This window comes from Haemorhous mexicanus, chromosome 1 (assembly GCF_027477595.1).
Source record: "Haemorhous mexicanus isolate bHaeMex1 chromosome 1, bHaeMex1.pri, whole genome shotgun sequence".
NCBI classification, from domain to species: Eukaryota; Metazoa; Chordata; class Aves; order Passeriformes; family Fringillidae; genus Haemorhous; species Haemorhous mexicanus.
The window spans coordinates 73,791,785-73,819,537 of NC_082341.1; the positions used below are offsets into that span (position 1 = coordinate 73,791,785).

A 27,753-nucleotide genomic window follows, 5' to 3' on the forward strand; every position below is an offset into this window, starting at 1 on the left:
AAGCCTGTCTCTGGTTTTAGCTACTGTGCAAAGATGGAGACTAAAGCAAGGTTGGTTTTACCTGCCCACTGAGGATAAGCCATGCATGTCAACAAATGTGCCACTCCCAGACCCTCAGCACGAGATGATTAGCTGCCAGAAAGGCAGACAGGCAGTCTGTACTTCCTTTTAACTGATTGTGTGTGATTAAAACCTTGGATATACACACAGATGGATGCTATAGAGGGCCAAGAGCCTCGAGGAAAGAGCTCATGACTCTTGAGAGTCAATTTAGCACATTCAAGGACAGCCAGAGGTCACAGCCGCTGGAACATGCTGCTGCATTGTTGGTTCCCACTTTGTGTTTTATGAACATCTGTGGCTGAAATCACACTTCACACTTCATAAGGTCTGAAAAAAGAAAACTTAATGGTACATCTCTGCAGTCAGGCAGGGCTGAGACAAGTAGAGCCCTGGACTTGCAGACAGAGTCCAGAGAAGTGATTTGCAGTCAGCCGGCACACAGCTGCCCTTGGAGTTAGGATGGAGGGTCAGAGTAGCAGTGCCCTGGGACAGGACATTGTGACAAGTAAGAGATTGGCTGGAAAGGGAGATTTTAAAGTAGCAGCTCTGCAGTCTCATCTACAAGAAAAAATCAGTCAAAAGGATGATGTACTCAGAGCTATAATGCAGGGGAAGTGGAAACTCTGGAGGGAGGAAGGATTTTTGTCTTCTTTTTTATTGCATCCAGGACCAGCCAAACAAAAAGCCTCATTCAGAGAAAGGCAACAGAAGACTATTTAATAATAATCTCTCAGTTTTTCCATTGCAAACTAAGTCAGAGTGCCATGCACTTTGAAATGCATCAGCTTTTATTTACACCAAGTAATCCAGGCCAATTGCCATTCTGTGTCACATTTACTTTTGCTTGTGGTTCTTCCACAGTGGATCATAGCAGAATATTTCTTCAACACCTTGTATTTTAATAATTCCTACTCTCAACTAAGAAGCATTAGCAAGTGAGGGAGAGGCAGTGGCTGGAGGTATTAATGTTATAGTAAATATTTACTCCTAAAGGTTTAATCCATTTTGTGGAATTTTCAGTTTTGCCTTGGATGTGATGTGTCATCTCCTCAGCTTGATTGATTATTTCTGTGTTTAATTTTGATAGTTTCCGTCCCAGACATGTTTCTGGTGCTGGACTGGGCTGAAAAAGGGAGGGACAAAATTGACCATTTTGGCCAAAAATACCTGCATAGAAAAAGTGCATTAGATATACATCAGTGAGATGCTGAAAGAAAAATCTTTGGTTCCTAATATTTTTGCTTAGTTGGCTCTAATATGCAGAAGTTCTACCTAGCAGTAAATCTCAAGGGATCAAACAAACCGTGAGCATCCTGATCGCATCTCTTCACTGCTCCTGTGCAGTGCTGGTAGGTATGTTGGAAATCTGGCTATAAGGCCACTTTATCAGGCCCCCAAAGACACTACTACCTTTTGGGACAACTCAAGAAAGTAGGCTGTGTTGATTATTATCCACTCTTTTACCAGCAGAAATAAAAAAGAGCACAGGACAGAATAACAGCCTTGATCTATTGATAAATTAGAGACAAAAATTACTCCTGAACAGATTCTTAAATCTACAACCACAAAACTGTTTACTGTAAGATGAGGGTTATTAACCATTAATCATAAAGGCTGAACTCAATAATCTTGAAGGTCTTTACCAATCTTCATGATTCTATGATTCTATGATAAAGACTTTACATGTCAGACTCAATCTCATGCCTGCTTCTCTCTAGATGAGAGAGGTGCTCTGGACCTCTGCCAAGCTGTTTCATTCTCCCATGCCAATTTTGCATCTCAGGTCATGGGTTAGGGCTGGCACATTCAGTAACAGAATATCCAAAATACTACTGGGACCCACCAAGCCATACCCCTTTTATATTAGAATAAAGACCATTTACACAGCAGCAGCTGCTCCAGTAAGGAAGAACTATTCATAGACAGAGAGAGGCGCCAAACTTGTTGCTCTGATACAAGGGAGGAGCATTCCAGTGGACAAACAAAAGCCAGGAGCACTACTGACAGAAAAATAACCTAGCAAGTGGGACAGGAATGGCCCTAGAAGTCCTGCAACAAGAAAAGCTGTCTCATCCAACCTACCCCTCTCCCCAGAAAGTGTCTGTCTGAGAGAGGTGATGCCAAAGAGGCAGTGATTGCTTCAGCAGATGCATGAGTGGAGCTGTCAAAGGTTTTAACATAATACTCACTTCTCACACAAGCTGAAGAGAGACATGCACAGTGGTGTCAGAAGTACCATCAATGAACCTAAAATGAGAAATTGCAGCACTAGAGAAAAGCAGGAAGCACAAGCATACACAAAGCATCAACATGGAAACTGAAGCCAAAGCTCCAATTAACCCCTCTACTGTCCCCAGTCTCAAAGAAATATACTATTTTGGAAGTCCAGAGGCTATGTGAATAGTTCAATGTAATGATTTCAAGTAAAAGAGAGCTAAAATACCCCACCAGGAATCCAAACAGAAAGAGATATTTGGTAAGGGTATTTATGATTCCCATCTGTCTCCACAAAGTATGCTCAACCATTTTCATCAGAGCCTCTCCACAGTCATTTGCCAGTCCTCTCGCTTCTCTCTTATGGTCTGGAGCATTTCAGACATACTGCTGTTCATAAAACCCCCTGACTTGCCGCTGCTTCTGGATGTTTTCCTTGCCGTCTGATCAGTGGGAAATGATGCTTGATTAATGTACTCGTCTCTTTTCATGAGTGTAGAGGCAAACAGGAAAATTAAACTATCTTCAGTTTTACATATAAGTGTGTAAGTATTTAGTTTAAATATTAGTCTTAATCTTTCACTGAAGATGTTCTGGTGTCTAGACAAATTTTCTCTGAAGCTGCTGTCTGCTGTAGGGAATATATCCTTATTTCAGGCTGTTGGAACCAAGACTTGCTGCCTCCAAAATCCTGGAGGACAGCTGGAGGACAGACTTCTGAGGAAGTTCATATGTCTCACAAGGAGTCTCAGAGCAAATACCTCTGTGTCCAAATAGGTACCAGTGCAAAACTTTCCCATGGGACCAACCAGCTACTGTATTTTTTCCAAATGAAGCTTTGCCAAGGCGTGCTGTTTCAACCCCATGTGAAGTAGCCTTAAACCCACTTCTCTGCTTGTGTGTTGTGGCCCACAGTGTCAAACAGCACTGTCCCATTCACAGAACACAGAGATGCTCTAATATTTGGCTATAATGCTTTGCTGCTCTTCTTTTTATTCTTTTTCCCTCTGGTCTAAAGCATGAGTGAGAACTACATAATATCTGTCTAGAAAATTGTGCTATAACTTTTCTACCAGTTAATAACTAATCCCACCTCCCTTTTTGGTGCACAGCCCAATACTATGTAAAGCCAGGCCAATGGTGAGAAATGGTACAAATCTTCTGGTTTGCCATTTAGTACACATTTTTGGGCTGGGCATTAGCACATTCAGTGGAACAGAGATACAGTTTTTGGTGACACAGACATTTGTTTGCCAAATGGCAGTGATGTTCAGAAAGACGACATGGAATTAAAGATTCGTTTGGGTTGGAAAAGACCTCTGTGGTCATCAAGTCCATCTGTTAGCCTAACTCTGCCAAATCTACCACTAAACCATGTCCCTGAGGGCCGTATCTGCCCATCTTTGAAATATCTCCAGAGGTGGTGACTCCACCACCCTGGGCAGCCTGTTTCAATAATTGACAACCCTTTCCATAAAGGAATTATTCCTAATATTCAATCTAAAGTTCCCCTGGTGCAAGAAGAGAACATTTCCTCTCCTAATACAGATTGCCACTTGGGAGCAAAAGCTGATCTCTATCTTGCTCTCTGCTCCTTTTAAGCAGTTGTAGAGAGCAATAAGGTGCACCCTCAGTCTCCTTTTCTCCAGACTGGTCAACCCCAGCTGCATCAGCTGCTCCTCATCAGATTTGTGCTCCAGACCCTTCACCAGCTCTGTTGCCCTTCTCTGGACCCGCTCCAGGACCTCAATGTCCCTCGTGTTGCAAGGGGTCCAAAACTGAACACAGGATTTGAGGGGTGGCCTTACCAGTGCTGAGTACAGGAGTATGATCACTGCCCTGGGGGACACACAATCAGAAAAGATTTACTTTCTGGTTCAAATGAAAAAACAACCAAAACCCCAGAGTAATTTCACTCCCATTCATCACTTTTGGGAAGTTTTACTGTGCACAGAGTTTGCATCCTGATTCTTCTGCTCCTTCACTGAACATGGAATAGTCTCAATTAAATTTTGATCATTTGAAAGCTGAGGAAGCTCAGGCTGTGCTTAGCAGATATTTACATTTCTTGGCTTTCAGACTTCAGCAGACCCTCAGGGTATGAACAGAGGTACTTGACCTTCTTTAAGGTACCTGGCCTCTAATGCAAAATACCAATAGCAAAGGTCACATTCTTTTACTGTATACACAGCTCACTGGGAAACAGGACATGTAAGAAAGCATCCCAGACATCCTTCAGGTGTAGCAGAGAAGAATGCAGGCTTCCATACAGACAAAGCATTAAGTATATCTGAATTCTTACTCCTTCACCAAACCCTCTGACAGAATTTATAATTTCTGTTTCATCACATATCCAGAGGCCAGGGTTCTGGCTGACTCCTCTTTTAGAACACAGCTGCATTTCCAAAGATCAGTTTTGAACTCAAACAGTGGGAATTGCAGAATATGTCAGTGACACCTGTCAGGAACTTTCAGGGGAATTGACTACAGAGGGAGCCTGAGACAAGATAATGAAGTCAGACTGGCATTTCTAGATAACATCTGCACTGATTTGTCTGCAAATGGGATCAATTACCCTCCAGAGGCACTTTTCTCCTATCTGTTCAAAGAGGGAATAGTAGATGAGTAATTTAGTCTACAGATCTAACTTTTAAAAGTTAAGACAAGTGAATCTCCATAGATAGTTATCAACTTTGCACACCGTGCAACTGCCCTCTGGTTTACTTTGTCATGTTAAAAGGTTGTTATAAATAGTTGAGTAGACATCCCAAAAATCAGTAGACCAATCTGCTTATTTTAATGCAAAGTATTGTCACGAACTTTTGAGAGAGATGATTATTAAGATGGTGAAAGTTTATGAAAAGATTTGCCTTGATCCCAGTGTTTTTACCCAGAAATTCGAGGCAGCTGTGCTCCTGCAGCCCATGGAGGTCGATGGTGGATCAGATATCCACTGCATCTACTGGACAGTGCCACCCTGGAGCAGGGGAATGGTGTGGACAATCCTCCCCCTAAGGAGGAAGGAGCGGTAGAAAAAATGTGTGAGGAGCTGACCACAAACCTCATTCCCTCATCCCCTGCACCTCTGTGGGGGAGGATGTAGAGAAATTGTGAGTAAAGGTAAGCCTGGGAAGGAAGCAAAGGTGTTGAGAAGATGTTTTTAAGATTTAGTATTTGATTGGCAACAAATTATACTCATTTCCCTGAGTCAAGTCTGTTTAGCACTTGATGGTAATTGGCGCATGATCTCTCCCTGCACTTGGCTCAGGAGATTTCCTTTATATTTTCTATGCCCTGTCCAGCTGAGGAGGGGAGTGATAGAGTGGCTCTGGTGGGCATCTGGTGTCCATTCAGGGTGAAACCACCACAATATTAATGAATTTCCCATAGTTTTTTGATTTTTAAAACCTTTCTCCAATATTTTCAGGAGATGATTCAGAGTTTTCAAACATCTCTTCCTCTCCCAGTGCCTCCAACCAGACCTCTGCCTAATGCCCCAGTCATCAATTATCAGTCACTTTGCTACATGCTGTTTTTTCACAAATAAATGAAATAATAAGTCTCCTTAGAGTGGAAAGAAGAACTTTTTCATACGCAGGGCAGCTTCAGAGAACGTGCATGAAACTTAGAGCAGCTGTCAGACAGTTTTCAGATTTGAGAACCAGCAGCGAGACTCACCCAAAAGATAACTTACAAAGACTTTTGGAAGTCATACACAGAGAAACTTTGATCAGAGAGGAGGATCAAGATAATAATAAGTAGAATGAACTCTGGGTAGAAGGATCTGATGAGATTGCAAGGCAAAAAGCAAAAAGAGAGAAAAAACCCCACTAAAAGTGCTTCAATGAAATTCTGAATTTGGATTAGGAAGACTAAATTGTCTTCAACGTAAAATCCTCCAAAAGCATTTCATATGTTATTGCTCCATCTTGATTTTTCCTTTGTGCAAGTAAAATGAACAATATCCAGTTCTTCTATTTTTAAATTTAGTTTCAAATATAAAGCAAATACCAAATATCTGCAGTATGCTGGTGAACCTGTAGCAAGTTAAAAAAAAATAATTACCACCCAATCAAGCAGGTCTCAAAAATCCCAATTACATGTAGACAGACTTTTATATCTAATCCTGAGCTCTAGTAACACACCTGAGCTTTCCCGCCTGAGTGACACAAAAAAGTTTTTGTTGTCATTAGAATGAAACAGTCTTTGGGGCTGTATTTCACTTACAAGAACTATATCCAACTATATTCCAAGAGCTATATTCACTTTCAGGGTACAATTTGAAGATTTTGAATCCTCATTATCACTTTGGTTTAAAGATCTCAGATTATTCCGTTTGCAATGAGGAAAAATTTACTTGTAAGAAACAAGAGTCTAGGACATAAGTTGCTTGCTGTTCCCTAGTGTTGCTGCCAAAGGGCTGTACAGGGATCACATTTACCTGCAGTTTAGTGGTACTGCTGACCTTTCTTTTGAAAACTGGAGGTCTGGGAGTTCATTTTGCTCCACTTAAGCTAGGCAATGTCACCCCTGCATAGGCAGATGTTTTCACCTCTGCCATGGCTCAGCCTAAGAAACTACATAGAGTCATCCTTAATTAGTTAGCAAAGCCAGGAGAGTTCATTCAAAGGCAGCACAAGAAAAAGCACAGAAGGCTTTCTGAAAAAAAGGCAAATACTGAAAATCCTTTCACTAGAAACTTCAGATAAACCTCAGATGAGGCAGTGAAAGCAGAACAACATTAATGTACTTACAGACTTTGATACCGAAAAATATTTCTTAATAAAGCTAATAAATAAATAAATATAAATAAAGCTATTATAGGAGATGTGATGAATTGCATTTTTTTTCTTAAGTATTGACTTTCTGTTATCTAAGAAATGTTACAAGTGAAAAAAAACAACTACTCTTTTTCAGTACAGAGACACTGATATAAATTAAACGTAATAAAGTCAGCATATTCAAATAGAGCAGAATTTAACCCATTCATAAGAAATCTAGGCTTTTTTAGAAGTGGTTCTAAATTTTATAGCAAGGTCATATAACACAGGATTCTCTTAATAGCAAAAAATGTAGCAATTCACCTGTTTGAAATAGAAATATTATTGAAATTACATGAGAAGACATTCCAGCTGACCAAAGAGAAGCTGCATTTGTGATAAGCAATATTTGTTGGTGCTGCCTAAAGATTCAGCTTTGAATTTTGAATCGAAGTCTAAAGTTTTGTTTTTTAATCTCACAGGAAAATATGCTTTGAAAAATATGCCTTTTTTCATTTTTTCTGGCAAATACTGAAAATACTTTCACTAGAAACTTCAGATAAACCTCAGATGAGGCAGTGAAAGCAGAACAACATTAATGTACTTACAGACTTTGATACCGAAAAATATTTCTTTTTCAACTAAACCCCAAGAATCCATAAAAGGTTAGTCATAAGAGTGAAATTTTTTCCCCACACTTGGGTTTATGTAGTTGAAAACAGACAGTGGTGGGCAGTATTGTGTGAAGAACTAGCCAGAGCTTTGAAGTGATGCTATCTGCACCTTTCTTTATGTGAAGCTCCTGGAAAAAGGTGTCAGTCTCTAAAAGTCGTGTTCTTCGTCATGCCTCCATAGTGTGCTTTGTCACAACAACGACCTTTGGGCACAGCTCTGCTGCACAAGGTGCATTAAAGGAAGTGAAAAAAATTGGCAACAAAGTACCTCCTACTTTTTCCCACACTTGCTCTCACCACCAGCTTTCTGTACCTTCCTGAGCTGCAGCATGGTTTGCACTATTCCCTGGGCACCTTGAAGAAAAGGGAGTGAAACCCCTTCTCCCCAGCCAAAACCCCATCCTTCTCTCCATCACACTGCAGCATGTGCTCCCTAGCTGCAGTGCTGCTCTTCTGCCCGCCCAACCATGCCTTCCTGCTAAGCGTGCTCAGCTCCTCCCAGGGAAGGAAACCTCCGGTGGGATGAACAGAAGAATGGGAAAAAATATATAGGAAGAATTGTTGAGGAAAGAATAGTATGCAGTCAATATACTGTCCAACTTACTGGGGAAGAATCAATCATGTGAAGAAAAAGAGACAAAGGGAGGTTAAGACAGAGGTTTCTGAGGAGCTTTTAGAATCTGATCTTTATGAACATGTAGAAACTTCTGCAAATAGCACCTGGACCTTTGGGGTCTTTCAAGTGGTCATTCTGACATTAAGAGGGATAGGAAAAAATGATGAGATGTCATCAGAGAATATTACAATTGGGTGGAAACCTCGGTGCAAAGGTTATTCTCATTTTATATTGCACTTTCTGTATTCCCAGTAACTGTGAACAACAGTGATATTTAAATGTCAGAGGTGAAATCCATACTTCACCAAAGCCAGCTCAGGTTTCCTAGCCACAACAGAGACCAGAATTCGACCAAAGACTTTCACAAGGATGTTTATAATCTCTAAATACATATTGTTATTCTTCCTTCCACTGTATTGAATTCTTATCAGTTTCCACAATACATTGGGATGAAAAGATGAAGCATTTTGATTCTTATCATTCAAGAAAAGGAACCTTATTTGGGTTTTCCTGCCAATGCTTTAATCACCCTGACCCAAAAAGCTGCAGAGATTTCTGAAAGACAGAGAGTGAGTGGTGAGAGGGGCAATCTATTAGAGAGGGATGTCTTTTAGAGGAATTATTTTAATGTCCTAGGAAATTGGAATGTATTTAAATTTCCTAGGAAATTGTTGCAATAGCATATGGCATATCAAAAAAATTTGGTTTCTGCTGTTTCAGTACTTCAGTACTAATAACTACTTTATATATATATATATATATATATATATATATATATATATATATATATATGTATGTATGTATGTATGTATGTTTGTATGCATGTGTGCCCTTTCGCCAAATTATCTAGATATTACTTACTCTAAAAATTGTCTTTGAAACAGTATTTGTCCATTATTCTTTTGTAAAGCACTGTAAAGCACAGGGGGCTCCAATGCGGTTGCAGGATTTAGGAGCCAATGTAACCAATATTTCCTTTTTAAATGAAATGAGCTCTAATAAAACTCTTAATAGACATGTAGAGCAGTTAATCTATTTTATATTTTGTCTTACAAACAAGAAAATAGCACACAAGGAGTGCTAAATCACTTGAAAGAGGTCATCATAATTTTGTGGGATCATTTAACCAATCAGATGTATCACTAGGATATTTTTGTAGAACATTCACTCCCTTAGGGTTGAGCAGAGGTGGAAAGTTTTTATTAAACAAAAACAAACTCCCATATGCTAGAAAATTGTTGAAGAGTTCAATATACCAAAACAGATGAGCACAGATTTAAATTGCCAATGCTTTTGGGACAATCTGGGACTCATGAAATATACTTAAAAAAATCTGCTGCAGACTTGTTCTAGTCAACAACACAATCCTATTGGGCTGTTGCAGCAAGAGTTTTAAATTGCACTGATCTTATGGCTGAAAATCTAAGAAATAAAGAAACTGCTTGAGAGTTGAAATGCATTTCTTACTCTTGCACTTCTGGCTTGTCTAAGATTCTTGTAGTTGGCACCTGGGAGAATTTTGGGAATGTAACTAAAATGTATGTAAGGTCTCTACCCTGAAATGCTGCAGATATGGTAGCAAAGAGAACATGGGTTCTAATGACAGCCAAGTGAATTAATCAGTAAAAGCAGTGCAAAGGAAACCCTAAAAAATTAGGCAATACTCCCTGAATCAAGTTGCATTGTAATCTTTCTTTAAAAATTGATTTTGAGAGCAGATTTCAGCAAAGTACATTTGTTAGAATAATTGGAAGCCAGTTTCTCATTAGAAGCAAATATTAAACTACATGTATATGGAAAAGTGAATGCTTTTCTGCTTATTTCCAATGTTCTATTGTCTGTGCCTATCAAAGTTAGCACCTGTTAAATATCAGTACTTTTGTAACAGGAAACTCTTAAGTAAATTTCTCTAAATTGAATCTCTGTTTCTAGCCCAAGAAATTACAGTCATGTTCCTCATACTGTCTTAATTGTTCAACTTATGTAGGTATCAGTCCTTTCAGAAGTTGAAATCCTTCCCAATTTCAGGCCATTTAATCTTAAGGTTCAGCTTGGAACTAAATTTTCTCTGTGTTTCCTTTATAGAGAAACAACAAATGGAAGCTCAGAAGCTCATCTGGTGCTCTTTGGACTGGTGATGTTAAAGCATTATGTGACCTCTGAAGCACAGTAATAGCCCGGAAGCACGACTGAAAAGTCCTTCAGGAGCTGATCAATCTCCCCAGCTTCACAGACAAATGCTCTGTGTATTATACTTCATAGGACACGAAGCTGTGAAAATTATTCATCACCTGGATCCTGAAACTGTAATTCCTTTCAGTCATTTAAGAGATCCCAGCTAAGACTGCCCAAAGGAGCAGATTTTGGAGAGAGACTGCATGGTCCCTTCAGGATTACTATAAAGTCAGACTATTCCTCAAGCTGTACAAAGGCTGTGAGAAAAGAAAGCAACTTCACCCATTTTCTTTCTCAAACTGATTTTAAAAATCAGTTTCTTTATTTAAAAATGTTGCTGGTTCTCATTATTTCATTTGAATTGCAGAGATGTAATTGAAAAAGGAATTGGATGTTGCCCTGAACTGCAAACTCATTAAACTCTACTGAGTCTGTGGCATGCAAAGCAGTCTCCAGCTGCCTCAGTCACCAAGGGTTATGCTTTAGAAATTTTCTCTTTTGAGTCAGGATGTGCAGCAAGAGAACACAGTCTTTGCAGTGTTACCTCCTGAAGACATGGCCACCTTTCCTTTTCTGCAGATGTAGAACTTGGAGAGGGCAACACAGGTCAAAGGATGAAAGAGTCTGGAGGTGTCACCCAAGAAACTAAGTGTGTCAGCCGAAAGATGGGCTGCTTTGTAATGAATTCTTTTAGAAATGCAGCCGTTTAATACCACCAGAGTGAAGTTCTTCACCTAGCACAGAATATAGGAATGCTTTCTTTCCTCTGGCTTGCTGCCTCTCAGGAATTAAAAAAATTAAAATGCATGCAAAAAAATTTACCATCTCAATGCACACATGTGACAGGATTGATTTTGTTTGTTTTTTTGTTTTGCCTGGTTTATTTTTTCTCTTAGTAGGTGTTATGGTTGGAGAATTAGATGGAGGGATTTGTAAGTTAAGAAGCTTTATTGGTCTGAGGTCAAAGAGCAGCTTCTGCTCCTGTTTGTCAGGCACTAAACTTGCTTCCCTGCACACTCTTCAGTAACCAGAGATTTGTACATTCAGCTGTCCTGAGGGTGCATCCTATGCTGCAGTAGGCATCTAGCATTAAAACATTTGTCATTTCTAAATTACTTCTAACCCCTGAACTGTTGTTACTCACATTAGTGTTCCGTTTTGAAAAAGTGAAAGTGAAACATAGATAAATTAATTATAAGACAAGATTAATCAGGTGGAAAGATTTTCTAGTCAATATGTCAAGAATCTCAAGGTAGAGTTACCTGGCCTAAAAATTGTTTCCCTCTCAGATCTGTTTGTCTCCAGAGTATTTAAAGCCTTTCAAGAATCTGAGCTAATAAAAGGGAAAATATTATTTAAAAAAAAAAAAGGCAAAACCACAGAATCTTCATTCTACAGTCCAAGCATCTAATAAGAAAAAAGAGTACCTGTATTTTGAAAGATATGCCAAGTTTTACCTCTTTGTGTCACCTTTATGTGTTCCTTCATGAAATGAAATCAAAAAGTGGCCTCTACAACAAAAACTACTATAAGCTGAAGCTGGAGCCACCAGGTCACAGCTTACTGTACAGCTAGCAGCTCACTTTGAGCCTAAGTAGCTGTCAGATTTATAGAAGCAATATTATTCTGATGAGTTGAGTTTAGTTCATTTCTTACCTAAATCATATCCAATGTTTTTAAGGCTGGTCCTTTGTTAAAACAGAGGCTATAGCAACTGTATCACAAGAAGATGTTTGATGCCTTTAAACCAGAAAATGAATGGAAGAACATGTACAAGTGTTTTTTCTTGCCCCTGTTTTCATCATTAAGAAGTTTATGTTTACAGCTGAGATTTCCCGGTCATCAGCAAAGGCACTGCAACAGAAAAGAGAGGTGCCAAACAGGCATCATAACTTCTGGCTGCATTTTGAATTCCTTCATTAGGCAGCAGATACAGTGAATCAGGAGGTTTCACTGCTATTATTTAGGGGAATGAAGAAAGAATATATGATGACTATAATATTCAGGTTAAGAAAGTAAATCTCTGAAGGAAGAAATATAGCCCAAGAGGAACTCAGAGCTCCTCTGACTTCAATAAGGACTTAATGATTTTGTAGTAAATTACATTTTTCCGCAAGAATTTTTTTTCATTATTTCTTAAAACAATACAGGAAGGTAAGAATGGTTGTGAATGTATTTTACCTCTCCTTTCCATATCCTGCAGGAGAACTAAGGCCTTATGAACACACATTTTCACAGTGTCTCATAAGGCACCGGCTGGCTAACCTGCTGTATCCACAAAATGTGTTGGGAAAAGGTTGGACCTGTGGACTCAAATTCAAAATTTTGCTTTTCTTTGTTTACCCAGATACACAAAGAATTCCTCATCTCCCTGAGCAATTCTTTGGAATTTCCTGAGCTCAGAACTAATGAGCTTCTAAATGACAGGTAAAATTATATTTTTCAGAATAAATTAAAGTTTTCCATTAAGCACCTACGCCTTTATCTCGTGAGTGTCCCAATATTTGAATAGCAATCACAAGATTGAAGAAAAAATGGATGAAATAGGCAGGTGAACCCTCCATGTTTAAGATCCAGCTCCATGACTGATGAAACATCAAAACCAATTGTAATTATTTCTGTTACAGGTGTATATGCTGGCAGTGTTAAAATACAGATATTTGGAGTGATAGCTCTCCCCAAAGTATCTCTGTAGTTGCAAACTAAAATACCCAGTGATAATGCAAATACAATGGTGTCACTTACTGCTTTAATATGTCTAGCATGTAAAAGACTACTACTACTACCACAGTTAGTAACTATTTATTTGAAGTGAAAGTTTATTTGGTGTAGAGTTCAGCTTGTGAGAAGACATATGTATGTTATCCCAGTTAGAAAGGAGATAAATCTTTGAGACATAAAATCATGGTTTGGACTGGAAGAGACCTTTCAAACCATCTAGTTCCAATCCCTTTACCATGGGGTGGGACACCTTCCACTAGACAAAGTTGCTCCAAGCTCCATTCAGTTTGGCCTTGAACACTTCCAGGAATCGGGTGTCCACAACTTCTTTGGGCAACCTCCTTCAGTGTCTCACCACTCTCTTAATAAAGCATTTCCTTGTAATATCTAGCCTCTGTCTTTCAGTTTAAAGCCATCACCCCTTGTCCTGTCACTACATGCCCTTGAAAAAAGTCCCTTTCCACCTTTTTTGTAGGCTCCCTTCAGGTACTGGAAGGCCAGAATTAGGTCACCCCAAAGCCTTCCCTTTCCAGGCTGAACAAACCCAATTTTATCAGCCTTTCCTCACAGGAGAGGAGCTCCATCCTTCTAATTATCTTGATGGCCTCTTCTGGACTTGCTCTAATAGGTGCATGTCCTTCCTGTGCTGGGCATCTCAGAGCTGCTGGGATGCAGCACTGCAGATGGGGTCTCACCAGAGCAGAGTAGAGGGGTAGAATCACCTGCTGGCCATGCTGCTTTTGATGCAGCCCAGGATTCCATTAGGTTTTCATCAGAAAACCTAATTTGCCTCATTAAAAGTAAAACAGCATCCTACACTCTGTCCCAAAAAGCCTCTTTCTATCTAAATTTCACTTAACAAGACAGCACCTTATTCACTTCATTGATTTTACTCCCACAGAGAAATCAAAAACTTACAATTATTTGAAGGGAGAAATGAACTCTTCATCCCATTAGTGCCCATGGCAGTATTTTTCAATATCTGCATACAGCCAAATGATGTGATGTAAAGCATCATGAACATTTTGGATCTATGCAGACCATCACAACATTTCTTTCAGAGCTAAAAAAGTTGAGATCAAAAGACTCTTAAAAGCTGGGAATGGATCAGATGGTGCCCTGATGTTTATAATTCTGTGTTTGATAACTAGGGCTCTGCATGTGGCAGAAGTGGCTGAGGTTTCCTAAAGTGACCACAATATTTGAATACTCAAAGGGTATTTAAGTTTTCAGGATGTTTGGATACACAAAGGATCTTAACTTTGTGGCATCCGAAATCAGATATATTTGGTTCTCTATGGTATTCAGAAGCAAGTAAAGACTTCTTAAATCTTAGGTAATATCTGACTAAAAATACATGCATTTTGTGATATGCACAGGGTGTATAAAGTTCCTTACTCCTTTCATTTTAGCACAGGTTATATTACTGACAAAGCTCTTACTGGGACAGTAGTTCTGAAGTTAGTACAAAGATTTGTGTGAAACATGGCCGGCCCCTTCAAAGGCCTGTAGGAGCACGAAACCATCTTTAGAAAATAACCTGAATTAAAATCAAACTAGTTTGCTCAGATTTTACCTCTGAGTTTCTGCCAATGCCCCATTCTCCTTAGCCAGACAAGTGCTATTCCTTGCTTTCAGGGAAGAGATAAGCTGGGGTCACCTGGTTCCTCTAAGGCAGTGAGAAACATGGGATTTCCTGAAGGAATGCTTCACAAATATGGATTCTCCATGCTGGGGCCAGAACAGAATCTACAGTCCAAATATATAGATTAATCTTCCTAGAAATGCCCAAATGTTGGGTGTTGCATTTCTGATATGACAGCAGATTCTCAAGTCTGAATGAAGTTTGAAAAAAATGAAAATGGGTTATCTCTTGCTTCAGCTGACTCCTCAGAAGATTCACTATCTCAGTCTTTTGCCTTGGGCAGCTGTTTGGTGATGAATAGTCCCAAACTGGGTGGTACTGGTGTACACTGGTACACTGCACACAAATAAGGAGAATTCCTACCAGCAACACCTTTAATATTGCATAGAATAACACCCTGTTCAACCTGGAGACAGTTCTTACAGAGAAGCACAGTCCTTGTCTTAGAGGGGAAATTAGGTTTGTCTGTATTATTTTGAGGACTGTATTTCCTTGGGTAAAGCTGAAAATAATAACAATAGGAAAGCAATTACATTCACCCCATCTCCCCAGCAAAAACTTTAGTATAGTAAGTAAAGATTTGTTTTTATCCAACCTGAATTATTTGCATTTGTCTTCATGCACAAACAGGATTTTTTCCAGTCTTACTGTGGTTGCTTGTGTGTTCAGATAATTGGAAGCATCAGTGATAATGTATGGTATACACTGCAAGATGATTTTCAATGCCTTAATGTAAAAACTCTTGAATCAATCAGAACTTGGCAGGTTAGTGCACAGGCAGTTAAATCTCTGGAGAGATATCTGCATAGTTCCTGTTTTCCAGAAAGCTTTCAGTCTCACTTGGAAAAGGCTAAATTAGGAGAGTTTGAAAAGTGATTACCTCAATGGTAGCAATTTAATGTGTTTTTAAAATTTATTTTAAATTCTGACACTTTTTTTTGTTTCCTCCTTCCAGCAGAAAACAAAGTTTGGCTTTTTTTATTTTTATAAATCATCTTTCAGGCTGTACTGAATACAGCTTTAGAAACCTCACTGAGTGTTTTTTATGATGTACGTGAAGGGTGTTTGTTGAACTCAGCATGACATGAGCTTGCATGAGAAGAAATCTTAGAACTTCATAGAGATGTTATGGCAGGAGAAGATATTTGTTTAGCAAATATTGTGTTCATGATATGTTTTAATTCCTCTGCACTTCAAAATAATCCTGCAGATTATTTCAGGAATGAAGTTTTTTGTTTATGCTCTGCTGGTAGCGGCTCCAAATGTATTTGGACTTGTGTTTCTTTACTCACCCACTGCCTTTTACAAAGAATAAAGTGAATGAGTGTTTGTTTCAAATATATTTAAGTATAGCAAATTGCACACCTACATGATTTTTTGTTTTAATTTGGCCACTTCGAAGACTATGTGAATGACTTTTCATCAGTGCACAGCCCAACCATAACCAAGATTTACAATGGAACCCCTGCTCACAGGGGGGCTGCAGCCTCATCTGCCAGTCCTGCAGGGCTGGGTCCAGAGGGATGTGCCAGGGATAGAACCTGGTGGTACAAGTCTGGCTGCCATTTCCACATAAAGGATGAGCATCAGTTAGGAAAGGTGGATGGTTTTGAGGATGGAGATAATAGAAATAAGAAAGGGTTCAACAGTACAATATTCAACGACATTAATTGAGAAGATAATAACAGATTTTGAAACTCTGTGGTAACAGCTCTTCAGAAGGAAAGAGCCCGAGAAAGGAGCATTTTGTGCCAATTAGTTCATCTCTGGGGGAAAAAGTCGCAGAGAGGAGCTGGTGTGGGCTGGCTGCAGTCCCCCATTCTCCATCCCCCTGCACTGCTCTGGGGAGGAGGTGGAGGAGTTGGAAGTGAAGGAGTGAGGTTGTAACTGAGAAGAAGGACTGAAGAAGAATGGTGTAATTTTAGTGTTTGTATTTTTTCCCACTAGCTGAATCACTAAGCAAATATTTTAATTTTTCATAAATTAAGTTCATTATTCCCAAATCAAGTTTGTTTTGTCTGTGATAGTGATCAGTAAGTGATAATCCTGTTTTCATCCAGACCCATGAGATGTCTCATTTCTGTTCTTCCTGTTTTCTCCCCTCATCCCACTCATGGGGCATGAGCAAGCAACTGGGTGAGGTTTTGCTGTTAAGCAAAGTCAGCCCCACCATACAGACAGGGCATGACTTGGAAAACTCAAACTGATGGCAGTGTAAAAATAGAAATACAGAAATAGACCAAACATGAAGTCTAATAACTGAAACAAATTAACAATATTTTCTAGGGAGCAAAACCAGTAAAAGCAGAACAGATTAATACTTTTACATTAAAACTTGAAGGGGGTGATCTGAAAATGTCTTTGTAAATGTACAAAATGAGGAAAAATATGGAAGACATCTAGGAAAACAGAACCATTGGGGAAAAAAGGGAAAAAATCCAAGAAAGGGTAATTCATAACTTGGCTTATATGACAATGAGCAGTTGTAGTTGTAGTTGAGGGTTCCTATGACATGTGAAGTCTTTTTGTGTGATAGAAATATTTTATGCAAAAGGGAAACTTTACAGTACTTGAGATATGATGAAAGGGATCAGAACATTAAATTAAAATCTAAGGTAATTTCTGGATAAACAATTAAGATTTCATGCCCAAGGGTACATTTTCTGAGAGTTCCTTCCAGTGGGATTGAGACTGCAATTCTTATGCAGGCCTATAAGCACTAAAGTGTATTATAAATAGCATCAAAGTTCTTCACCAGAATTAGGTTTGAGGATAAAGGAAGCCTCAATAAACACACTGTATAACAGGATCAGTTTAACAGCAACTGAGTAATTTTAGGATTACCTTAATAACATGTACACCACACATCTCTTGAAGGCATAACTGAAGGCATTGCTGCACGTGTAATAATGTGAATCTATCAGAGCATTTATCCTTGCTTCCAGATAACAGCATGTTTCAGGCGTAAAAGACATTTTGAGTCATCATTCAAAATCTGCTGTACTGAGATACAGTACATCCTCTAAGTGCTTTTTGGAGTCTTTTGCTTTGTTCCAAAACTACTTCAAAGCTAAAGAAATGTCCCTCTTGAAGAAAAAAAACATTTCCTTCAAAAGTTTTTTGTGTAAAATTTAAGTCACTTATTGGGAAAATGTGAACACTACCATCAATTTTTAGCTCAGGAAAAAGCTTCATTCTAGGAGGATGAATAAATCCATTAGACTCTCTTTTTCAGCAGAAGTAAAAAAACCCAAATCCTTACACCTGTAAAGGGGAGACAAAACCATGTCCTTGCTGCAGAAGAGCATGCCATTGCTACTGTATTGGGTTTGCATCAACTGCTTCTGTAGAAGCTGCCAGAAGCTTCCTCCAGGTCTGGCACGGCCAATGCCAGCCAGCTCCAGGACAGACCTGCTGCTGGCCAAGGCTGAGCTAGTTAGAAACGATGGCTACTCCTCTGACACAACATATTTAAGAAAAAGAAAAGTTACTGTGCAGATCTGATTGTGGCCACAGAAGAGAGGAGTGAGAACATGTGCGATGAACAGCTCTGCAGACACCAAGGTCAGTGGAGAAGCAGGGGCAGGAGGTGCTCCAGGCACTGGATCAGAGAATCCCCTACAGCCCATGGAGGTCCATGGGAGTTCAAAGATCCACCTGCAGCCCTTAGGAGAGACCCACACCAGAGCAGGGGGATGCCCAAAAGAGAGCTCTGAACCTGTGGGAAACCCATGCTGGAGCAGGCTCCAGCTGGGACCTGGGGAGAGAAGAGCCCACAGTGGAGAATGTTTCCTGGTAGGACTTGTTATCCCATGGGGGACCCATGCTGGAGCAGGCTGTGCCTGAAGGACTGCTCCCTGTGGAATAATGACCTACACTGGAGGAGTTTGTGGAGAACTGTTGCCTGTGGGATGGACTCACACTGGAGAAGTTCATGGAGAACTGTCTCCATGGGAGGGACCCTGTGGTGCAGCAGGGGAAGGACTCCTCTCCCTGAGCAGTTGAAGGAACAATGTGTGATGAACTGACCATAGGCCCCATTCCCTGTCTCCTTGTGCCCCGGGAGGGAGGAGGTAGAGCTGGGAGGGAGTGAGGAAGGGAGGGGTGGAAGGAAGGTGTTTTTAAGGTCATATTTTACTTGTCATTATAGTGCTCTGATTTTGTTAGTAATAAATTCAATTAGTATCTCTAATTTGAGTCTGTTTTGCTCATGAGCAAATCATTCATGAGTGATCTCTCCTGGTCCTTATCTCAACTCATGAATCCTTCATTATATTTTCTCTCCCCTGTCCAGCTGCAGAGGAGAATGAGAGAGTGTTTTGGTGTGTGTCTGGCATCCAGCCAGGGTCAGGCCACTACAGTTACCTAACATGACCAAAATGCTAAGTGCTAAAGCAATTACAGTCCTAGTCATTTAAAGAAAGAAATCACATTTTCTTGGAATATTTTCAAATAGAAGAACAAAGCTTCAGAAAATTGACTGTGGAAAATAATCCTCCACTCCTCCCACTCTCCAACAAGCTAGATTAATTTATTTATCTTTTGCAATTATAATTTCTATGGTTCTGGCAAACTGATTCAGCTACTCAGAAGAAACAGACTATTTTGGAATAGGAAAATTATCTATGTACCAGGTGGTCCAACAATTTCAATGAATTGCCCTCTCCAAAATGATACCATGGAATGAAAAAGTCCCCTGTAATTAGAAGCACCATTAAAAATATGTATATACGTTTATCATTGTGAAATAAAAACAGAAGTGCTGCTAAACAGGCTCAGAGCTGCTAAAGCTCTAGAATAAGCTAGTTTTAAAAATTACATTTAAAAATGAAATTTAGAGCCTAATGGTGTCACAACTGTCGTGACTAGTCTCAGTCCAAATAAGCATAAAACAGAAACACTGGGTTTTTTGAAACACAGCCTCTTCAGAATTCAGAGGTATCTGCTCCTTGTACATCTGAAGGGGAGAAATAGAGACTTTCAAGGTAATGTTCAGAGCACCTAAGGTAGTATTTTGCTCTTTGGTCACTTTCTTAAGGGCCGTCTCTGCACCCATGAGCTACAAAAGGAAAAGCTAGAGCCCCCAGTGTCATAATTTGCAGTCCTAAACAGCTATAGAAAGTAAGGCAAAGCAAAGATCAAGTAGGATTTATGCCTTGTTCAAACTGGCATCCGGATTTTCTTTCATTACTACCTCAGTGTTTTTGTATTGTGTCTTGTTGGAGAAGGAAATGTCTTTAGTAAAGCCCACTGGATTTTTGGATAGAATAATAATTTAAATAAAATCATTTCTTTCTCTGCTTGGGCTTTAGTTCTCCTCCTTTGGCATTTTTTATTCTATACCCAGTGGAAGCAGGTATTATTGAAACATTTATATTTTCTTCCAGAAGAAAATAGTAGAGTTAATGTAGTAAATATATTTCAACACCTTTCCCACTGTGGCTGTTATGATGTGGAAATATCATTTGTTAAAGCTGAGAAAAGGCAACAGTGGTGTTGCAAGCAGCAAAGTCCATGGATTGGCCCAAGCACAAGAGTAGGCTGTAGGAGACCTGGTGTTAAGGCTACCAAGGGACTTCCATGCACAAAGTCAAATGATTTTCTTGCTCTTCCTATAAATAGTTGAAGTTAAAAACACTAAGACTCACCCTAAGTTCTTCAAACTCTTAAAGAGAGGAGCAAATGTTGCAGTTTTACAATATCCTGAAGAGTTACCCACAACTGAAATATCAGCTTCTGTCTGGAGAATGCAAGATAGCAACCATTGGTCTCTTTGAATAGCTTTTCATTTCATGTTTTTCTTTGATGAAGAAACTAGCAGCTGGAGAGAACAATCTGTTTCCAAGAAAAAAAATAGGACTGATCATCCTGTTTTTCATTCATTCACTGTTCATCTTGGTGAAAAGCAAGCATTCAGGATTAAAACCTGAGTCATGTTTTACTTTTAATTTTGAGTTTTTAAATCAGAGCTCTCCAGACCTTTTACAAATTTCACTGTGTTTTATACTTTCTGGGAATAAATGAATGACTCTTTTTTTTCTGCTTACATAGAAACTGATATCATCAAAATATCAAGATACTAAGGGACATCGTCACAGAATACTGTGTAGTCACAGTTATGTTTTTAACACCTCCAAACGTACTAATACTAGGGACACGAGGTCCTTAAAACAACCTGTGAAAGGAGTGGAATTTTAAGGTGAAACTGAGGTGGAGAGTAGATGCCTGCAAAGGTGAATTGAATTCAAGCAGCTGCCAGATGCTGAGCATGGGTAGCCAGACTCATCAGCAGGCACTCATTCCATGTGACAGCATTACCCCTCCAAAGCCCATATGCTCCACAGTATGGGCTGAGGTGCTCAGACCAAATTAACACCTGCTTTGACTCCTGTGTAAAGATCCTGACAGTGGATCCCATCTGCTAACAGCACACTTCACAAGAGAAGGCAGCTTGTTTTCAACAAAGATGTATTTTCATCTGGAGCACAGAGTCCTTATTCCCCACAGCACCTAAGGACAAGGACTGAATGTTCCAACTGAACTTCCCTCTTTATCTTCACCAGGTAAATCTTTCAGTGAATTTTTGCACTGCTGCTGGCACTGTCAAAGTTTATATTGTACCTGTTTTGTGGCTGAATGGAGGGAGCTGCTCTGCCTGGATGCCAGTCTAGCAGATATATCCAGGACTATTTGATGCTCCAGGGAGCAATTTAAATTTTGTGAAAAGGTACTCTCATAAACACAGCAATCATCTTGAAAACAAACCCAGCCCAAAGCCCAAGCATTCAACTGGCTGGGTAGCAAGTGTTTGAAAAATCTTCTTGTGGGCAATAGCTATAACAAAAAATAGAATTCCTGCTGTGAAGCAAAACAAGAAGAGTTCAAAATGTACAAATACAACTTGTTGGCTTCACTAGCCTTTCTGAAAAATCTGGTTTCTTATTTCAGAGAACCTTTAATCCAATAATATAGAAGCATATGCTCTATTCTTAGCTGGATATAATGTAGTGGATAGCTATAATTAACAGAATAAGAAACAATGTCAGCCAATATGTACTGTAAATCAGGCAAGATATTTATTTTGTCGGCAGTTGGAATATGCTCATGTTTTTTACTATTTCACATTCATCATTACATTTATTTGCTTACTTACAAACTGGTGTGAAGTGCTTCTGCTCTTTCCAGCCAAATAAATTACAAACTATAGACATCATGAACATTATACAGAAATATGAATTCCACATGAATGAAACACAAGAATGGGAGGGAGGGAGGGAGACAGAAATAGGTGCTCAGTCTTAAAGATTTAAACCAAATTCTGCTGAGAAAAAGAATCCAAAGGCTTGGAAATTTGTGCTGCCTGTTGTGTACACAGTAACATATCCATCCATTCAGTTTAATATTTGCCAGGGAAATCACAAAGCCCTCTCAGGCTACAGCAGCATATAATCTCCTTGAATGTTTTCCTGAGCTCCTGACTCCGGAATGCATAGATAAGTGGATCGATGATGGAATTGCACATGATGAGGATGAGGTAGAAATTAAAGTGGGACATGAAGCACACACAGTAAGGGTTGTAGGGGCAGGAGATGTAGAAAATCAGGTGCAGGAAAAATGGAGCCCAGCACACAACAAAAACTCCAATCAGGATGGTGAGAGTGATGGCCCCTTTCATGTTGGCCCCTTGGCGAACAGGGCCAGTCCCTGGGAGAACAGCAATCTTTTTTATGTGCATACGAGCCATCATAAACATGTGGACATAGAGGGATGCCATGAGAATGAGCATAGTGAAGAACATGCTGATTAGGCAGATGATGACAACACTGCTATCAGAATAAATGATGAACAAAATGCCTGAGACTGTGCAAGCAGCCCAGATGCATGTGATGATAACCCCTACACGCTTCACCGTCATGATATTATGGTACTGGAGGGCGTAAAAGATCGTAAAGTACCTGTCCACTGCTATTGAGAGGAGACTGCAAATTGATGCAAGCAAGGAACTGCAAATGACTGAGTCGATGACATTGTCAATGTTTATGGTAAAGCTCTGTGCATCTGTGTCTGTGTTGTTTAGCAGCGTGATGACAATGGTTTCTGATCCATTAGATACACTCACTAGCATGTCAGCCACTGCCAAGCTACAGATGAAGAAGTACATGGGTGAATGGAGGTTCTTGTTCTTGGCTATCGCCACAATGACCAGCACATTCTCCAGCAAGCTGATGATGCCCAGAGTCACAAACACTTCAGGGGATACAAAGAGTTGCTCGTAGCAGCCTCCTGAGGAGTGGCCCTTCGCATTGGGCTCGCTGGCTCCTCCATGAAGTCTGTAGCTGTGGTTCCAGAAATGGAGAGGCTGGAGTGTCCCACGATGCTGGGTGAAATTCATCTTATGGAGATCCCTTTCGGCTTCCTGCTTTCAAAAATCCTGTTCCTTTTGCATTCCTTTGAAAACCTTCTTTGGCTTTTCAGCTTGGAAAAAAAAAAAAGAAAAATAAGCTAGGACCAAGGCAGGCAGCAGTTCAGAACATTGTGACTACTGTGAAAAAAAAAGATTTCAGACTCAGAAGAACTTGTTTGCACCCTTACAGACACAGTTTCTGATCATCATCACATTTACCTTGGCGATCTATGTCAGAGTCCCAACAGTCTCTATGTGTGCATCAGATTCTCCCATATGGTCAGTTCCTCTTTAGTTCACTGGGATGCTGCAAGGCTTTTTTGGTGCCTTCCATTAAAGAGACGTGACCATAAAATGCCCAAGTGACTGCTGCAGAGCAGGAACTATTTTCAAACTGCAAGCACCAGTCTCACTGTCAGGCAGTGCATGCTGGCTGCCTGTTTCACTGTGTGTGGAAGAGAAAAATATTCAGGGCTCTCTCCGCCTCTGCTTTTCTTTTCAGCCAATGGGACTCAGGAGCTGCAGAAAGTGGAGGGGCTGCTGATGCTGAGCCTCTGTGAAACATCGCTCGGCACGGCACAGCGGGTTCAGATGCTGCAGCACAAGTTACCAGTAGCTATAGGAAAGCAGACAAGCTACCAAAGATTTGCTTCTCTTTAACTTCTCAGAATAACATTTCAATACTCCTTTTCAATTTGCAAAACTTTCAGAACTCTACTAGCAATCTTACAGAGTTCTTGCAGCTGAAGTGATGGATTTTAGTTTTCATATTCTGATTTACTCTGACTCCTTCCGTGGTACAAATTTGTTCTGCTTTGTATGTGTGGCAAAATAAGAATAGGGAAGGAAAGCAAAAGAATATATACTCTTGGTTCTCTCTACTAGATTCCCTTTGCCTTGCTACTTCTCTATGCCTTGCAGTCCATTTCCAGGATGTGTTGCAATGTTGCATTATACTCTCTAGTAAGATTCTTATAATTTTTAAGATATGGAGGCAAAATAAGGACCAAAACCAACATGATCCAAAGTCACAAATGGGTTAATGAACTGCCCTAAATAAAGTAGTTTTTTCCAGGTAATAAACTTAGTAATCTTATTATTGAGAAGGAAAAAATTATAGAGTTGATTGCAGAAGCCCTGTCACCATCAAGAATTAAGATATTGGGCAGAAAAAGAAAACTCAGTGTTTAGAACGGATGAAGGAAATCTGCAGGAGACAAAGCTGGAACCTGTAAGAAATAGAGCTCATACAATATCAATGACACAAAAGCATCAATAAATTTCCTAGAAATCCACATGGTCTAGAATAACAAGGATATCCCTGGCTTACTGGGCGTGAGCTGAAAGTCAGTTTGTGTGAAGTGTGTCAGGAAAAGCCCTTGAGAATAAAGAAGAAAAGAATGCCAAAGTAACATGAAGAGAGAGGACAGAGGACAAAAGTTGTTTGGTTGTTACATCTGCAAGCATTGCAATGGAGGTTTGAAAAACAAGTATGCTGAACAAAGCCTAAAACACAAATGGATTTTAAAGGTCATAGGAAAGTCAGACGCTACACCTGAGAGTAATGTTTGCAAGGAAATTTTTAGAAGAACATTTCCAGTTGACTACCAGTAAGGCTCTGGAGGGGTCTGTATCTGATCAAAAAGTCTATTTCCTACAAAATCTCAACATGTTTTCATCTTCTGTGCATTAGCTGACTTTAAAGTGAACCAGCTAATAAAGAGGTACAGGATGACAGAATGAATGTAAAAGCACATCTATATTTAACATCTCAGCATCAAGATGAAGTGTGATTTTGCTTTCACATTTGGATTGCTGTGGACCTATGGTTATGAAGACCTATATCAGAAGAAAAGCCTCAGTCAATATTTTCCAAGCCTTTCTTCAGAGTGATTGCTTCATAAAACTGAAACATAAACCACCCAGACAAACAAAATAATTTTTGGAACAGGAAATCCCACATTTATCAGTTTGGAATACATCATTTACCAGCAGCATGCTTGAAATTAAATAGTTTGCTGATGAAAGCGTGACATTTGCTTTTCTGTCAAGACATAATGCAAACCAGAATTCAAAAAGATTTTTTTATCTGCTTACTGATCCTCAGGCCACTATACAGTATTCACTAACTCCTGACATAGACAGGATATGCACACCCAACCTTTAAAGAACAGAACTACAGAAAAATTACATAAAGACTGATGTGGGAGAACAGCATCTCCCCAGATAACCTATTTTTTCTACACCTGCATCCAGAAATGTGTAATCCTCAAGTTACCCCAGGGTAGTAGCCACTCAATGTCCCTTCTTTCATGAATCTATCCATGCTGGAAGTGCCCACGACACAGGGATCTCTCCCTTTACCTACTTAGGTGGACCTAGATCTGGTGAGCCTGGCAAGAATAGAGAGAATCTTCCTCCAGGGAGTTTGATCCAATTATCTGTCTATTATCTGTCTATATATCCTGGCTCCTTCCTTTCTCTGCACATTATCTCCATTCTCATCCCCATTTATGTTTTCATTTGCTCTCTTCACCCAGAAGCCATCCAGATGGTGTTCCATCTTTGAGTTTTTGCTGAATGTGTCATATAAAAATGTAATATTGTTTATAGCAATGGAAAAAAAAAAGCCCACTTTTTTCCTCACCCACAGCTATCCCTCCCCTCCAAATTTCTGCTAATGTTTGGCACTCTTGGGGCACATTTGTTTTAGTGCTCGCCACTCATATTTGTGGAATGGGGTTTCATTACTGGAAGAAGCAGACTTAAGGTAGCTTAGCAACTTAGTTGAAACACTGAAGAGGTGATGAACCGTCAGCCTGCTCTAAAAAAGGTAAAACAAGCTATTTTTTAAAATGACAGAAGATGTATGTACATCTAATTAATTCCATGGTAAAAGATAGATGTATGTCTCAGGCTCCTATTTAATAAGAAATCACCCATATAATGCTAAAAATTGTGTTCAAAGTATCCTAGACCTCTCATGTCTGAAGACATGTTAATATTTCAATTACCTGTTTCAAAGATGATAGGAGTATTGCATAACAGATATTGCCTAATTTATTTCTTAAATTTTAAAAACTAAAGCTGAGACAATATTTCTTTTAAAATAGTGGCTTACAAGCTTTTCAGCACCATGGAAAACCAGCTAGGCTTGCAGAAACCTAGAAACTGATAACAGTGATATGCTAATATGAACTCCAGCTCTTAAGAGAAATAAATCATCAACAAAGATTTGAGCAAAGCCTCCCCTTTTAATATAACTCCCCCATGTTCTATGCTCTGTTTGCATGTACTCTTTGATACCCTCTTTCCAGACAGGGTTCCAGTCATCTCCACCTCACAGTATTTTCGAGAGATGGATTATCCTCTGCCAGTTGATTTTGAGAGTCAGAAAAAAGCATTCACAGAAATCAATAAGCAATCCCAAAAGTGATAGAAGAAGACAGGCAGAGGCATGAGCAGTCTGTACAGGTCCACTGTGGGAGAAAAAGAAAGGTAGAGAGAGTTCTCCTTTCTTGCTCAAATGCACACTGTGTGAGATCTCTTTGAATCCCATGACCACATTACGCAAGCACAGAGATAATATTTAGCACTTCAGCATCTGTAAGTGGAAATAGAGGGGTGGCTGTGGGAAGCTGGGTAGAAGGGGGAACCAAAGAAGTAGATTATTAACTTTTAATTGGTCCCTTGGCTTTATGTGACTATGCTGGTACTGTCCAAAGGGTGATGCTGCATTTACATGTACAAGCATAATTTGTAAAGGAATTTGATTACATGTCCTCAGCTCCAGTTTTTCTGTGCATTCGAAAACTCAAGTCTGTAACTGCAGTAAAAGCTGTAGTATATTTTAGCATGCTGATTTTGAAATTTAAAAAAAAGGTCCAGGCAATTAAACTTTGGAAGCTTCTGTGAGGTTTTAGTCTGTATCATCTATCTATGTAGCAGTGGCCAATTCCACTTAACACTCAAGATACCAAAAATTATTAAAATAATGCAATGTACTTCTACCTCCTATCCACAGATATCTTTGGAAGAGGCATTTGTTTGATTCTTTGTAGTTCACTAAATTAGCCTCTGAGCAATACAGGGACACTTGTTTGCTCACATTTTTGGACCAATAGTTTTCTTTTGGAATCACAACATCCCTCTGGATCAAATCTCTGTTCTTTAGACTGCCCACCATTCACCTGTCAACTTACTACAATCTGAAAATCTCTGGGTGATGAAAATATCTATTAACATCCCTGTTAGTGATGGAGATATTAAAAAAAAAAAAAAAAAACCAAAAACCAACAACCATTCCCAAACTCCGTTGCTTCTCAGTGTTCAGGATTTTGATCACTGTCTTTTGGGACCATATGCAAATAAAAATGCTGGTCAGTGGAAAACTGGTCTAATATATTTTCACCTAGCACTCTTTTGGGGGGCACTGATTGCCTCATAATCTTACTCTTTTAAAGTGAAAGGAATTTTAAATC

The 27,753-nt window shown here is 39.5% G+C and overlaps 1 protein-coding gene across 1 annotated transcript; it reads right to left on the reverse strand.

Moving 5' to 3' along the window:
• Positions 1 to 22,264: 22,264 nt before the first annotated feature.
• On the reverse strand, positions 22,265 to 23,318 carry MC4R (melanocortin 4 receptor). Its single transcript, XM_059851169.1, has one exon. It carries the CDS (start codon positions 23,258 to 23,260, stop codon positions 22,265 to 22,267), a length of 996 nt encoding a protein of 331 aa, XP_059707152.1. The 5' UTR covers positions 23,261 to 23,318.
• Positions 23,319 to 27,753: the final 4,435 nt, after the last annotated feature.